The sequence below is a fragment of the Castanea sativa genome, chromosome 4 (assembly GCF_040712315.1).
Source record: "Castanea sativa cultivar Marrone di Chiusa Pesio chromosome 4, ASM4071231v1".
Classification (NCBI taxonomy): Eukaryota; Viridiplantae; Streptophyta; class Magnoliopsida; order Fagales; family Fagaceae; genus Castanea; species Castanea sativa.
The window spans coordinates 39,962,651-39,978,882 of NC_134016.1; the positions used below are offsets into that span (position 1 = coordinate 39,962,651).

At 37.8% G+C, this 16,232-nt stretch overlaps 2 protein-coding genes across 5 annotated transcripts; one reads left to right on the forward strand and one right to left on the reverse strand.

Moving 5' to 3' along the window:
* Positions 1 to 7,012: 7,012 nt before the first annotated feature.
* LOC142632180 (transcription factor bHLH79) lies at positions 7,013 to 12,458 on the forward strand. 4 transcript variants are annotated; one of them, XM_075806594.1, is made up of 7 exons: positions 7,015 to 7,646; positions 8,286 to 8,489; positions 8,695 to 8,760; positions 9,424 to 9,492; positions 9,579 to 9,656; positions 11,340 to 11,397; positions 11,988 to 12,458. In XM_075806594.1, the coding sequence occupies exons 1-7, from the start codon at positions 7,338 to 7,340 to the stop codon at positions 12,005 to 12,007; spliced, it is 804 nt and encodes a 267-aa protein (XP_075662709.1). In that variant the 5' UTR covers positions 7,015 to 7,337; the 3' UTR covers positions 12,008 to 12,458. The 4 variants fall into 4 exon arrangements, with proteins under 4 accessions (XP_075662707.1, XP_075662709.1, XP_075662710.1 ...); XM_075806592.1 differs by lacking the exon at positions 11,340 to 11,397 and having other exon boundaries at positions 7,013 to 7,646; XM_075806595.1 differs by lacking the exon at positions 11,340 to 11,397 and having other exon boundaries at positions 12,087 to 12,458.
* A 497-nt stretch (positions 12,459 to 12,955) lies between these two features.
* LOC142630836 (germin-like protein subfamily T member 2) lies at positions 12,956 to 13,902 on the reverse strand. Its single transcript, XM_075804891.1, has one exon. It carries the CDS (start codon positions 13,778 to 13,780, stop codon positions 13,112 to 13,114), a length of 669 nt encoding a protein of 222 aa, XP_075661006.1. The 5' UTR covers positions 13,781 to 13,902; the 3' UTR covers positions 12,956 to 13,111.
* Between the last annotated feature and the right edge of the window lie 2,330 nt (positions 13,903 to 16,232).

Consider the following 16,232-nt stretch of genomic DNA (forward strand, 5'->3'; position numbering starts at 1 on the left):
ATGGATCCTATAGTCGAATTTTTAGCTGAGGACCGAGTACTGGAGGACGAAAAGGAGGTGGCCAGAGTTCGACGGAACGCTTCTCGGTACTAGCTATCTACAGATTAGAAGTTATATCGAAGGTCTTTTGAGGGCCCGTACCTGCAATGTTTGCACCCTATCATGACTGAAGAATTGCTGGCCGAACTGCATGAAGGCGTGTGTAGCAGTCACGTTGGTGGACGTTCATTGGCTCACCGAGCAATGACTCAGGAATTTTGGTGGCCACAAATGTGAAAGGACGCCATCAAATATGCACGGAGGTGCGAGCAATGTCAAAGGCAGGCCCCAACGATCCACCAACCTGTTGGGAACCTAAATCTTGTTAATAGCCAGTGGCCTTTCGCTCTGTGGGGGCTGAACATAGTTGAACCTTTTCCTCGAGCAACAGGCAACCGAAGATTTGTATTGGCAAACATTCGAGATGTTGATGTCAAGAAGTTCGTATGGAGAAATATTATAACGAGATTTGGGGTGCTAGAGTCCCTCATGTCGGACAATAGGCTGCAATTCGACAGCAAAGCTTTCCGCGAATTCTGTAGTAACCTTGGCATCAGGAGCTAGTATTCTACCCCGGCATATCCGCAGAGTAACGGCCAAGCTAAAGCCACTATTAAGGCCATCATTAACAGATTGAAGAAAAGGTTGGAGGGCACCAAAGGTAAATGGGTCTAGAAATTGCCAAGCGTCCTATAGGCGTATCGGACAACCCCGAGCAGATCTACGGGAGAGACACCATTTTCTCTAACTTTCGGAGCAGAGGCTGTCATTTCAGTTGAGATAAACCTATGCAGCGCCCGAGTTGCAGGATTCGCTTCAGCCGAAAATGAAGAATTGATGTTCGGATAGCTAAACTTGTTGGAGGAGCATCGTGAAGTGGCGACCATTCGACTGGCAAAGTATCAACAGAAGCTCACCCTAAGGTATAATAGAAGCGTGAGGAGAAGGGAGTTTACCGCGGGAGATCTAGTGCTTCGTAAGGTTATGGGGAATACACAAGACATCAATACAGGGAAATTAGCCTCATCCTGGTAAGGGCCCTATAGAGTGACCGCCATTGCAGGTGCAAAAGAATACTACTTGGAGGATTTAGAGGAAAGACCGCTTCCTCTGCCATGGAACATTCACAACTTAAAGAAGTTTTATCACTGACCGATTGTACACCAGGGTGCAAATTGAATGTAATCGTGCATATATGCTTTACATGTTAATATGATGGTATTTATTCATGCAGATGCATTTAACCCCATTGCTATTAATTTATTATTGCCGATCAACAAATACGGAGAAAGTTGAGTAGGATAAGGCAACTCGTTCTACGCTGAGGATAGAAACCTATCCTCGGTTCGATTTTCATCATCGAGCAGGTGGAAACCTTAAGGTATAATATTCTAAGGAAAAAAACCTGTCCTCGGCTCAATCTTCATCACCGAGCAGGTGGAAACCTTAAGCTATAATGTTCTAAGGACATAAACCTATCCTTGGTTCGATCTTCATCATCGAGCAGGTGGAAACCTTAAGAAACTTTTCATCAGTTCGATCTTCATCACCGAACAAATGAAAACCCTAAAGCCAGAATATCCTAAGGTAGAAAACTGCTCATAGTATAATCTTTACTACCGAACAAGTGGGAGTTATGAACAAAACGGGGCGAACCCCGATACATTTTCCTAACCACCATGAATGAGCAAGTAAGGTATGATGAGCAAATTAACCATAACCATGTGCAAACTTAGTAGTTATCAAACAAGCATGGATGTTTTTAAAAGTAGAGGGAGGAGGAAAGGAGTAAAACACACAAGTTTCCATCTCAACAAGATTAAATAAGACCATTCAAAAATTAAAGAAATTGTTTTGTCGCCACAGCCCGACCATCTAGGCTTACTGAACAAAAAACCAGTAAATAACAAAAAAAAAAAAAAAAACAAAGTCTTCATGCAGTAGGGTCGGTAGGTGGAGTCTGAGCAGCAAGTTGCCCGGGTATATCCTTGGTTAACTGAGCTATATAGGAGGTCTGGTTTTGAACATCTTCTGCTTCAGTACGAATATTACTTGTGACCTCTAGGTCGACCATTTCTACATGAGAGTCAATCGCTTGCACAAGATCCCTCATGCTTGGCGTATCCTCCTCATCTTCGGCACCAACTCGACTCTGAACAAGGGGAGAAGGGGCTGGATAGGGAATCTGCTTGGGATTCCACAGCGGAGAGTGTTCAGCCACTCCTATTACTTGAAGGGCGGCCAACCACCCCTCCCCGAACCCATGATGCCGGGCTTGGTGGATAATAGGCTCTACATAATTTTTCACCTCCGTGAAACCTGCGTTGTACCATTTATCCTCGTAAGCCTCAAGAGCATCTTTCAAGCTAGCAATCTGGTTGGCTTGGGCCAAATTTAGGCTATTTGTCGTTGCCAGTTTGAGCTTGGTCTCTCCCAGTTTGGTCACCATGTCTGTCAGCTTGCTCTCTGCCGCCAATCGGGCTTTCTCAGCATCTATTGCTTTTCTTTCAGAAGCATCGGCAACTTTGCCCTTCTCCTTGGCCGTAGGCAATAGCCTTTAGTGCCTTCTCCCGATCAATGACCTTGGCCGTCTCTTTTAGTCTCTCATCAATGATGCAAGTCAACTGCATAGCTTGAGGACGTAACAATAATAGAGCGCTAAGACTAAAAAGATACCTACATATTGCAATGTGTGAAAAAGAGGAGACAGGAAATTACCGCAATTGTGTGCCACTACAACCGCCTAGCTAGCGACTCGTCATCACCGTCCGAGAAGAAGTGAGCATCCTTGGGTAAAAGGAGGCCTTGCTCCAGACTCTGAGCAACCCGCCCCCCTTCGCCTTGTGCCCACATCCAAACATTGGCGGTTGCTGGCAAAGGCTTGCCGCCCAATCTAAATACGAGCTGCCAACCAACCTCGGGCGGGGAAGAAGATGCCACATTGGTCCCGACTTGGGCCACTGGTTGAGTAACACCCATTGTCTCCGGGATCTTGGGTCCACCTTTTGCACGTGGCGGGGTCTTTTGTAGAGCATCACTTGGGACGAGAGTGATTTTCTCAACAGCGCGTTTCCTTTTTTTGCTTTCACTAGCGGGAAGAGCCTAACCCTTTCCTTGGGGGGGTTGAGGTTGAGGTTAAGCCACAGAGCTGGCCCCGAGCAAAAACCGAGCGAGGGTCATCATTCTTTGCTTCACCATTTTCTCTGCTAGGGCCAGATTCGGCGCCCGAAATGCCGATTGGTTCGGCTGTTTCTCCTTCAGCTGCCTGGACTTGGGTTCCGTTCCCTTCAACGGGAATATGTTCTTGCTCTCTGAGAGCCCGGGAAACTCGCTTGGTTGACTCGTCCCTGACTGGGGCAAGGTCTTCAGCAGTTATGTAGCAAGGACCAAGATCTCGGGCTTCGCCAGTGGTCAACGAGGGGAAGAGGAAGTTGGCGTGCCAGACATCGATATAAGACAGCAGTGGGCTATCTATTAAAAGGGCTTGGCTGAAAGATTGCCAAGTCTTGTACACGGGGGTGCAACTGAGTATGAGGTGCGATGCTCAGAGTTGCCCGTCGGTGTGAACGAATATCTTGGACCTAAGCACAAAATTTAGGTCTCTTGCATTCACTACTCTCAGATCTGGGGTAAATACTTTATCGTCTGCAACAAAGAAATACAGTGAGTTAGTATCCAGATAAATAAATAAAAAAAAAAAAAAAGAGAAGGGAAAAAACGAATTAGTGATCGGTATGAACCAACTTTGCGTCGCGAGAGGGGCAAGGGATGTCATTGGCAAACCAGTTGCCGCGCACCCGAACGAACTCCCTGGCGGAATTCCTGTTGGAATTAGGTAGGCATGAAATTAGCCGTACTCACATATCTCTGACTTTCGAATAATAATAGGTGTTCTTATTCCCACACAGACTGTACATGTAGTTTATATCGTGATGGTTCAATTGCAAATCGTATATCTGATTCAACCTACTGACACAACTAACTACCCAGTAAAAGTTGGGAGGGAGTTGGTCCGGACATAAACCATAAAACCTAAGGGTATTGAGTAAGAGAGGATCCACAGGGAACCTAACCCCATCCTCCAAGATTGACATTAAAGGGAAAAAAACGGTGTTAGAACCTCCATAAAGAGCAATTTCGCTTTCATGGTAGTACGCCACATCCACATCCTCAGGGATGTTGAATGTTTGCTTAAAAATGGATAAGGATGCCTCGGTGTTTAGAAGGTGAGCATAACCCATCCTAGAATCCAAGATTGAAGAAAGAAACTAAAGTAAAGAGAGAGGTAGAAGACCTACTTTGGGCTTTGAGAAAGAGGGGTATTCTTGGCTGAAGGATTAACACGCAGATGAATGCTCGACAGAGAGGAAACTCAGAGAATGGAGAATGTAAAAGTGAAAGAAGGATTCAGAGTGAGTTATTTATAGGAACTAAGAGGGGAAAGATGAATGCTGTTTAATAAATGAGGAGTGGGAAATTCTGCGAATCCCCATATCAACTGCCACGCGCGTGTCGTCTTGGTTCACAAACCGTCAAGCAATGATGACAGCTGAGCCAGTGGTCACATACCACACGCCTTTTTAGGAGTGCATTAATGAGTCTTTTGAACCTCCCTATGCCTGTGCGATGAGTCTCTCAGATAACGCTCGGCTCTAATCCTTGACTCGTGCTCAGGGGCCGGGCACGAATCAAGGGGGGGCTATTGAACGGAATGTTACTTCTCTGTAAGCCTAATACCCACGAAGCCCATCACAATAATATCACGAGTATAGGTCCCAAAACTCGTTGGACCTCAAATCCTAAAGTATCATGAGTGAATATATACTCTATTGGGCCACGAACATGGTCTAGGTGATCCTCGTCACCCCACCAAAAAGCCGCGAAGCACTACGGAGCCAGTTACAACATGGACCACGAAGGCGAAGTCCTACTTCGTCGGGAACGCAATTTCCCGAGGAGATGAGTTCCAGTAAGCTCGGTGAAGCCTAGGGAGTATCGTTGCCGGACAATCTATCCAGCGGTGAAACCAGTTCCAATGCCACTCTCATCACCTCCCACTTCCAATTAAACACCCATTTAAGAGTAATAGCATTGGATCTCTCCTCCTACTCACTATGAAAACAATCATAACCCTTCCACTAGCCTTGGGCTATAAATAAGAGTGGAGAATTTGAGAAGGGGGTTGGCAATTTGAGAGTAAACACTAAGAAAAGAGGGTAATCATTCTGGAAAAGAAAGGGAGAACAATTTTGAGAGTACAGAGAACAAGTGTATTTGGGTTGCCAGGCATAGGACCACCTATTGTAGGAAATCCAAAAGCCCACAAAATAAATAGATTGTGAGCCCAGATAGAAGTTGGGCCCAACAGCTCCTTTTGGATATGCACAATTATGTTTTTTAATTTTAACTAACTTTCAAATAAATAAATATTAAATACATTTTAAACAAAAATTGCATCCAACATTTTACTTTTTTTTTTTAATTTTAAAAAAGGTAGCATCCAACATTTTACTTAAGGGAAATGTTAACAAGCACCTTGCGGAGCTTGTTAACGTTTCCTTTTTTGTGTTTTACTTATAAAAAAAAATTGTGAAAAAAATTACCAAAAGAAGAAAAAAAATTTGCCAAAAACTAAAAAACTGTCAAAAACTAAAAAAATTATCTAAAAAATTACCCAAAAATATATTGTTAATAGACACCTTATGGTGTCTATTAATACAACCTTATAATTAAATCCACTTTTTATGTTACTTCCTACCAAATAAACTAATTTTTTAAAAATAAATAAATTTCTTTAACCCACTTTTTACCAAAAAAAATAAAATTACCTGACCCCAAAAACTCAAGTCTCTATCACAATCTATATTTGTTTCAGGCTTTTCAGCCAAGACAAATTTCTGTTTTGAGAGAAAAAAACTAAAATAGTATTTACTATCAGCCAAGACTTGAGAGTAAAGTGGTAACTAATAAATATCTTGGAGTTATAACAGAGCAAAAACGAATTGTCAACTTCAACACGAAATTCTAGAAATCAAAGTAGCAGTAGTGTTGAAAAGAACCCCCGAGCCCCAGAGGCCAAACAGAGTAGCTTGATACCCTCAAATATTTACTGTAACAAAACAGCACCACAGACCACAATATAGTATTTACTATATATTATGCACTTACTACTTTTGATCTCGAAAAAGTTAATTAAAAAGAAATCTCTATATATTTTTTAAGGTTTCTTAATGTATGCTTTTAAGACATATATTAATAAATTAATTTAAAATTTTTTTATGAAAAGAGTGATTAACTATATTGATCATTTTTTCAATTCTCTATATATATATTTTTTAAATGAATGGTTAATGTAGGTATGAATTTTAAAAATCTAACCGTTTGATTAAATGTTTTTATTCATATCTATATTTGCAAATTTCAAATAAAAAAAATAATTGCTATGTCATCAATTCAATTTTTAAATTTCAAGTTTTTATAATCTACAATTTTGCATAAAAGATACTAACTTTTTAATTAAATAGTAAAGAATATCCGAATTTAAGCTAAATTTGACGTGTTATGAACATAATAAACATGCAACCGTAGATTATATGTTATGCATGTTATGTTATCAATCAAATTTTTGTAGTCTAAAATTTTTCATAAAAAACAAGTTTTTTTGATCGAATATTAAATTACATCTACAACAAAATTTTCGAAAATTACATTCAATAAAAAAATATTCCAAATAATTTGAAGGACAGACAGAAACCTTTCCTTGATTTAAGCCCCCACACTTTGGTCACCAAACAGTAATCTCGTACTCTTGCCCTTAGCAGATCTCTCTCTCTCTCTCTCTCTCTCTCTCTCACACAAACAGAGTCTCACTGTTCACACAATTCAGAACCTAAAAAGCACAGTGTGCGCATTACGCACCCAACCCCCCCTCCAAAAAAAAGAAAAAGAAAACTCTCTCTCTCGCTCGCAAAAAGATCACATCTTGCTTTGCCTCTCTCTCTCTCTCTCTCTCTCTCTCTCTCATAAAAACAACACAGATACACTTTCTCTCTCTTTCATTGCCAAACCACTTCTTATATTACAATAAGCAAAACCCATTCTGTAACTGTAAAAGCCTTCTGTTTCTCTCTCTTAGTTACAATATTGTTCAAAACTCACAAAAAGTTTGAAGCTTTTGTCTGATATATATATATTCAAAGTTTGGAGTCTTTTTTTATTGGGAGCTGAAAGTTCAAGCTCAGCTCAAACTCTGAACTCTTTTGGGTCGCACTACGCTGAATGAGTTCGGGTCACTGGAAATGGATCCTCCACTTGTAAGCGAGTCCTCATTTTCAGCAGCCAACCCTGCAGCTTACAGCTTGGCTGAGCTTTGGCCATTTGGTGGTTCGGAGCCTGGAACCGGCTCACTGGGGCTCCGGATGGGTAACTTGGGTCCGAACCCAAATGGGTTTGCTGAGAGCTCCGGGAACCGTGATGGGTCGGCCGAGGAATCGACTGTGACGGAGCAGAGTGGCGGTGGTGGCGGTGGTAGGAAGAAGAGAAAAGAAGTGAGCTCTGAGGATGAGTCTTCAAAAATGGTTTCCACTAGTAGTGCTAATGACTTGTTGGTTCGTCTCTCGCTTTCTTTTTTCTTGCTTTTTTTGTTTTGTTTTGTTTTGTTGTGTTATCTTTGTGTGGTTGCTGAGGAAATGGAGGAAAATGAAAGCAAAGATATGAGAAAAAGGAAAGATTTTTGAGTCTTTTTTGGTAGGTTTAAGCTTAATTGAGTACTGAGTCTAATGTAATGAAACAAGTTTTGACGTTTTTGGTTCATGTTTTTATGTGTTTGGTATCTGGGAATTGAAGGAAATGGAGAGAAAATAAAGTTATGGTGAATGGTTTTAGTGTTAAACTAAGGATGAAGCAGATTGGAAATGATTGGACTTGAGCGGTTTCTTTTACAACATTTTCGTGGCATTTAACTGTTTTTTTGTCTTTGTGTAATTGTAAGTGGTTAGGACTTTTTGCTTTTGGAAACTTAATGTATCTATGATTTCTTGTGGTATTATTCTCCTTTAAGCTGAAAATTTAGATGTGATATCCAACTAGGGGGATGGATTGGAAGTTTGAATTGTGTGGAATTAAGAACTATGTGATTAGGATGAAATGGGGTATGATTTGGGAAACTAATTTAGTTTGTGAATGTGCTTAATTTTTATGCTGATTTTTAAGGCTTTAGTGTTACAGTTTTTATTCATTTGGAACAGAGTGAGTCAAATGGTAAACGGATGAAAGTAGCTGGATCCTGTGATGACAATGATGGTTCAAAGGCAGAAGTGGAAGCTAGTTCAGCAGCTGATAACAAACCAGCTGAAGGGAGCACTCAACCTTCTGAGCCACCCAAGCAAGACTATATCCATGTGAGAGCAAGAAGGGGCCAAGCTACTGATAGCCATAGTCTAGCAGAGAGAGTAATTCCCTTCAGTCTCCGTGAACTTGCCATTTCCAATCATTGGCTAATTTCTGACAATAATGAACTAAAATTTCATGGGAGCTCTAGTTCCTGATATGGAATTTTTTCAATCTTTAGTGCAGTACACTTGTTGCTGTTGGATTAGATATGTATGGTAATATATTACTCTGGAAATGTGTTACTTACCATACCTATACTGGCAGGCAAGGAGAGAGAAGATCAGTGAGAGGATGAAGATTCTCCAAGATTTGGTCCCTGGATGTAACAAGGTATATTTTGTTCTCTAGTTGGTTGCTTAATATGGGTCTATGAAGCAGAAGCATGGACATGGACACAACACCAGACATGAAAATTCTTGAAAAATTAGGACAGAATGCAGTAGAGATACTACAACTAATTAATTATTATATTTTAGGTAATTTATTTATTTATAGTCATATTTTAGGTTTATTTATAAGTTTAAAAATAAATTACAACTATCAAAATCTTTAAAAACATACCTAAAATTAAAATTTTTTTTTCCTCCCAACAATATGAGGACACATGCAGAAGTGTCCCTTGGCGAGTCTGACTAGGACATGGACACCCTGGGGGTTTTGAAGTGTCTGTGGTTCTTATGGTACTATTAGTCTATTGCTATAGATTGTGCTGGCTAAGTGCTATATAATTTAGCATATAAAAAATTAATGATGGAGCCTGTTGAAAGTAGGAATAAGGATTTGCCCCCTGGTTGAAATAAAGAAGTTGCTCAGCTGAGTGGCAAGCATTTGTTGGAAGAAGAGGGCAGGGTTCCCGCTGATTTTGTGTCTTGTTAATGTAATGTTTCATGTTTTCTTACCTCAGGAGTAGCTTAATTCTATTTTGATCTTTGTGAAAATCCGAAGGTTTGAGTCCAAAGTCAGCTTTGACTTAGTGTACTTCCCTTGGAACAGGTCATTGGAAAAGCACTTGTCCTTGATGAGATAATTAATTACATCCAGTCACTGCAACGCCAGGTTGAGGTATGTATCTCCTTTGCCACTGTATGACGATAATTTCCTTTAGACTGCTGAACCTGAACTTTTGCAATATGTACTCAATTTCACAGTTCCTGTCAATGAAGCTTGAAGCAGTTAATTCAAGGATGGGCATGAACCCTGTCATGGACGGCTTTCCTCCAAAAGATGTAAGCTTAAATACATTGATTGATTGCCTGACATATCTATCATCACAAAGCGATTGTCCCAAATAATTATTTCTCCTGATACATCATCTTAGGAATACACATACAAAAAAAAAAAAAAAAAACATCTTAGGAATACATTTATGATCTATTTATTTATAGTGCGCTGCTTATTGAGCAACAATAATTTTGACATGGTCATCATCAGTCTTGCTGAAACAGAGTTTTCAGTCACCTGAATACTAGATTCTTAACAAACTTGGGTAGCATCTGAAGTCAAATCCAGAGTGTAGTTTTAAAAAAATTTTATGGACAACTTTAAGCTCTAATCTGTTCCATTAGAGAGCACAGTTCTGTTTCTAGGCATAAAAAGAAGTTGTGCTGTATGTGTTTTTGGCACAATGTTTTTCTCCAAATAGGTTTTGAGGAACCTCCTTCAACCCGTTACATGGTGATCAGATGACCTTGCAGACATGCTTAATAATATGAGTCAAACAAGTTACATGACTTTTAAAAAAGTCATGTGAGTAAAAGTGCACGTTGATGATCCTCTCATTGCCATGTATTGGATTGGAGGAACTTCTAAATGTGTTTGGAGGAAAACTCTGTCCTTGTTTTTATAATGGAAAATTAGGACCAAATGTTTCATTTGATTAAAAGTACACGTAGATGATCATCTGATCACCCTGTATTAAATAGAAGGAACTTTGAAGGAAAATGGAGAATTATGACCAGATGCTTCATGTTAAAGTGGTTTAGTTTTTCACAGTTGGGTGAAATTGATATATACATACTTATTGTCTCTAGACTCTCAACATCTGCATGAGTGAATTTACAATGTTTTAAAGTTAAAAAAGGCATTTCATTTCATCATTCTTCTTCTTTCTTTTTTTTTTTTTTTTTTCGGTTGTAAAGTATAAGGATGAGATAAGACAAAATCTCATGTTATTGACTTTTAATCTTGATTATTTTCTGTTCGAGGTCTTATGCTGAAATCATCTCTGGAGTCTGGAACATTTTGTTTTGTTTTGTTTTTTGTGTGTATATTTCAATGTATCAACAATTCTAGGAGTCAAAAGAACATTACTATATATCAACATTCAACTGAACGACAGAAAATCTCTTGTAATGCTTCTCTAATTCTAAGATGAAGTTCTTGGTCTGCCAAAAGTTGAAGTAATGGAAACTGTTGTGTTTAAGCTCTGTAAGTCATGGCCTTATTGGGTGCTCTGAAGAACATTTAGTGGCAATGGAAACTGTTGTGTTTAAGCTATGAATTCATGGACCATTGGACAAAACCTTAACTGCTTCAAACTTTGTCAGAGAAAGAGCGAATATGTGAATATTTCTGATATGTTGATACTTGATGTGGATCTAAAGTATGGCTATTACCAAATAATTGGGTTGACTACAAGAACTCTATATATATTAGATCTACAATGAAGCCATCCTCTGATTTACCTATTTTATTTGGGCAAGCTGCCATTTTTGTCCCTAGATTATATTGGTAGGTTAGAGTTCAATTTTGTCCATTAACTTTTAATTGTGTCAATTTAGTTCCAATATTATGGAAATGGTTGCATGTTACACTTGCTCCCACTTCCCTTTTAGAATTGATTCATTTTTGTGAAATTCTTTTCAAATTGAGTGAGTTTAATTTGATCCTTACTATTACGAGGAACAAAGATTTTGAAAGAGGCAAAATTTGTACTACTTCCTGTGGTTAATATTCAGTGGGAACAAGGTAAGCATTGAACTATCATTAGAACTTAAGCAACTAAATTGACACAATTAGTAGTTTAACGATGAAATTGAATGTTCTCACATGGTTCGGGACAAATATAGTTGTTTGGCTTCCTTTTTTTTTTTTTGCTTTATTCTTCTTTTCTGCTCTACTTGTTCTTTTAATAGCTTCCAACATATATGTGAGCTTTTGTGTGCAATCATTGGCTTTTGTTGTGCACGATTATGCCAACTCCTCTCTCCATTTGGTGCCACCCTTGGACATTGGTGCACTCTTCCACCCAAATTCATTTATTCCTTTCAGTACTTTAAATCAAATACCCTTAGTACATGGACATCTATCATATCTATATCTTTAGGTTCAATTTGTAATGTTGGCTTGTACTTTATTCCCAAGGGCCAAATCATGCTTGTCAGTGTTTTCTTAGTCACTAGTTTATTGGTGGATAGGCTCTTAGGAATTTGCTTTGAATATTAAGTTATCCTCTTGTGAAGAGAATATCATTTTTTAATTGTATCACAGATCCAAAAAGAAGACTATTAGAATTATATGCTGTAGGAATTTTCTAACGAATTAATGTGGTGTTTCAGCTTGGTTCACAGCCATTTGATGCTTCTGGAATGATATTTGGATCACAATCAATGAGGGAATATCCTCAAAGCTCACAACTTGAATGGCTGCACATGCAGGTTGGTGGTAGTTTTGAAAGAGCGACATAATCTTGCGCATGTAAGCAGATTAGAGAAGAATTAGTACTTAATCATTTATAATCGAAGGGAAGCTGTGTTGTAGGTTTCTCCACGTCTAATGCTGAAGTGTGTTTCCTCGTCTCTTTTAATGTCCTAAAATCGCAATATGAAATCATATGTAGAAATGCATTAATCTTTTTATGTATCATCTTACTGGATACACTAGTCAATTGTATTAGTACGCAGACAGAATCTCCTAGGTTGATTTTAGTTCTTAAGCCGTGTAAGCAAAGGACTCTGCTTTCTGGAACTAGTTACAAATTCTTATTCATTGTTACATTATGTTACTAATTGATACAATTTCATGCCAAACTGTGTAATGAGAGAATTGTGCTTTCCAATTGTTAAATATGTTACTAATTGGTGCAAATTATGTTTCAATAATGGTAATGAAATAAATTCAAATAATGCAAAATTTTGGAGTCATAACTATAACTAATGTTGAAGTGCAGAATGAACAATTGACAAATGCCATGGCCCATGGAAGATTTTTTATTTTTATTATTTTTGAGAGAAGCCATTAAAGACAATTTAAATAATTACTTTCTACTTAAAAAAGAAGCCGGATGAAAATTAATTTGAGTTATAAACACTCCATGACAATTTGCCGTCATTGTATGTGAAGGTTTGACATAGGACACTTGGATTATTGTATCAGAATTCAGAGGTATATTCTTCAAGGCATCTTTTTTAACAGTGAGGGAGATTCGGTTGTTTTATTTAGAACTCAATACTTGGAACTCAATACTTCAACTCACAGGTGAAAACATTTATGATAAAATTCATCAATAAACATAACAACATAGGCATAATCAAAACAACAAATTTTATAGAATCAATCAACAATCAAAACAACATACACTGATAACCTGAATTACACAGCCCAACAAATGGGAGGCAGGCAATCTCAAATATCTTATAACACAATCTTCAAATCAAAGGGACCTTAGCAGGAAGGTCTTGGCTTAAGAACCAAATTTAGATTTTATGGTATTGATAACAGAATCTTCTACTCGGAAGGCCTGAGTTAACACTTCATTAGGCATTGATGGTTGTGAACCAAAGATAGTATTTGCGAGAATCACAGCTCCTGGCAAGTGACTGTTGAAAGAGGTGTATGCAAGAGCTTTCCCCTTTCCAACATTCTTTTGGAAGTGTACAAGCCCCCTAGGAATGACAAAAATCTCACCAGGTTTCAAAACCTTGGAGTAATACACATTCTGAGTTGTCACAAACCCCACAAGTACTCTCCCTTTAATGATCACACCAGACTCAGATGCACGAGGGTGAGAGTGTGGTGGATTGAGTCCTCCAGGGCCGTAGTCTACACGGTTCATTGCAATCCCAAGAGTGTTGACAGCAGGGAATGTAAGGACATTTGCAGAAGTGATACTGAAGTTTAAGTTTGATGTGTTAGTCACACCCTCTTTGCTCAGATCAAAGAAAAAATCATTTGCACTAACTTTTGAGGCAGGTTTGCAAGGAAAGCCATTGATTGATATCGCTGCATTCAAATCTGCAACACAAAAGTCCTGTAATTGATCAGGGTCGGCGGTTAAGGAAGGCACTGGTAGAAGCAGCAACACTGTAAGACAAGAGAGCAGGTAGAGGGCTGAGTTTGATGATTTCATCATGGCTGCTAGTGCTAGAAACTCCTGTTTATTAGAGAGTATACAAGATTGTAAAAGATAAAGTTTTGGGTTGGTTTTGTGGTTGAAGAATGAAGATTATGGTTCTATATATAACACGCTTTCTATGTGAAAACCCCGATAGTCTTCCTTGCTAGCTATGCTGATGCAGATATAGGAAGTCACGAGTAGCAACAAAGTCAACTGAAGAAGGTGAGCGGTCGTCAAAAATCAAAATATCTTATAATTTTGTATTCGCAAATGGTGTTCCGCTTGGAAACTGTTAGAGGATCAGTTGTCTTTGATAAAGATAGCAAGATGGAAAAATCTTAGTTATCTTCTAGATAATTATTCTTTTTTAGACAGTGTGTCAGATGGACAATTCAATAATTTAAAAGAGAAAGGATTTTTAATTAATCTTGGAGCAAATGGCTGGAAATTAATAATTCAATGAATAATTGGAAAGGGTTTTATTTATGACATGAACGTGAATGGGGTCTTGTACTTGTTGCAATTTCAATTCATTGACTCCTTCAACCTCGGAAATTTTGGCTCTTTGGTAGGAGAGAACTGAAGTCTTTACTCGTTATAGTGGTCGGATAAGTGGGAAGACCTAGTCTATATCTGTATTTAGGAAAAAATGGCCAAATAAACTTAATTTTTTAATCAATGTAGTCAGACAACCAATTTTTCAAATTATAATGTAAAATACCACTTTTCTGAAATTCAAATATTGTGTTTTATGCATATTTTGCTATTTAAAATTTTATTTTAATTTTGTGCAAAACTCAACAGTTTTACTTAAAAATATGCATAGAGCTTGAGTTCCAGTCAAAACTAAACATCAACAATGTTGAGTTTCAAAAGAATGGTATTTTGCTAGATAATTAAAAAAAAAGAGAAGAGGCTGTTTAGCTACATAATTTAAAAATTAACAAAATTTCCATATGGAAGTCCCGGTAACCTCTCTTTAATGAGCATTATCACACTCTCTACATGATTGTGTGTTTCCAAAGAAGTTCTATGCTGATACATGACTGCAGATACATCATGCTTTGTCATCTGTGAAAGTTACCAGCTTTCCTTGAACAATTATGGTCTTGCATTTATTAATCTTAATCCATACCCCATGGAGCTGCATCATGTGAACAAATCAATGCAATTATCAGTTGTTTATATTGACTTGCAAAGGTCCAAATTATTCAACGTTTGGTATCAGCATCCATTGCATCAGAATTTATGGCAGAAAAATCAGCAACAAGACTAAGTCATGAATTCAATCATGTCTAATCCAATTTCATCACATGCCATATTTATTTTCAGACTACAGATCGCATTGAGGAATGTTTTATTTATTTATTTATGAGAAAATTTGTGGACAGCTTTTGTGCTACAACTTACTTTTATCATATCTTTTGTAAATGAAAGATAAAAGTGAGGGCTCCATGTAAAAGTGATATACAATTATTCACGGTTGATGAGAGTTGTGACAAAAAATTATGGCACAAAAGTTGTGATCCTAGATAAACTCTTTATTTAATAGTGTTGCATGTCAAATTAAATAATTTCACCCAAGCATTTTGTTAGATACATAGGATAAATAAATTAACGGAATGTGCTAATAACATAAATGATAATGTTTTTAATAGTTTAGGGGGAAAAAAAAACTAATGATAGTTTAAGGATGAAAATTGAACTTCATGTCAATTTTAAAGTTGAAAACAATATTTTGTTAAAAATAATCTCTACAATGTATGCAAATATGCAATACATTTTTCCTTCACACTATAAAGTAAAATTATTATCAAAATATACTGTGCTCATTCATTTTACATTTTAATTTCTAAATAGAATTTCTTATTTCTAGTGAGTTAATAATAAAAATAGCCAGATTTTGGTGAAATGGTAAGTGTTATTAGCCTAATTGATATGTTGTGGGTTCAGTATAAACGTTTGGGATGAGCCTTGGATCCTGTGGCTACAAGAATCCTATTCCTACTTCCCTTACACAAGACAACGTGATTTGGTTGGAGAGAGATCTCCACTCTTTTTTGTTAGGTCCGCATAATATTGGGCTGATAAAGAGCACAGATTCAATAATTCTCATACCTCCTTTTGGAAATCTTTATGGTAAAGCATATTCCATGAATGGTTAAAAATGTTGATGCTTCTTGTTACCCCTAAAAGCAGGATTAGCGAAAAGATTGGGAGGGAAGAAGACACATTAGCACATGGTATCTATGTGGTAGAAAGGCAGAATTGAGGTTCACTTGTTTTAAAGTTGTGATGTTCTTCTCCAAAAAAAAGAAAAAGAAAAAAGTGATGTGGTAAGATTAGTGTGGTTTAGATCAGTTTTGAGAGACAAACAAGGTTAGTGTAGACTTAAGTCTTGTTCTGATTAAGGCTTTTGAATCCTAGATGGTGAATTATTGCAAGGAGGGCTTTCCAAAGATCAAAC

Coding starts and splice junctions, on each gene's coding strand:
- LOC142632180 (XM_075806592.1), top strand. CDS start 7,338: ATGGATCCTCCACTTGTAAGCGAGTCCTCATTTTCAGCAGCCAACCCT. Junction 7,647..8,285: donor GTAGTGCTAATGACTTGTTG/GTTCGTCTCTCG, acceptor CATTTGGAACAG/AGTGAGTCAAATGGTAAACG. Junction 8,761..9,423: donor TGGTCCCTGGATGTAACAAG/GTATATTTTGTT, acceptor CCCTTGGAACAG/GTCATTGGAAAAGCACTTGT.
- LOC142630836 (XM_075804891.1), bottom strand. CDS start 13,780: ATGATGAAATCATCAAACTCAGCCCTCTACCTGCTCTCTTGTCTTACA.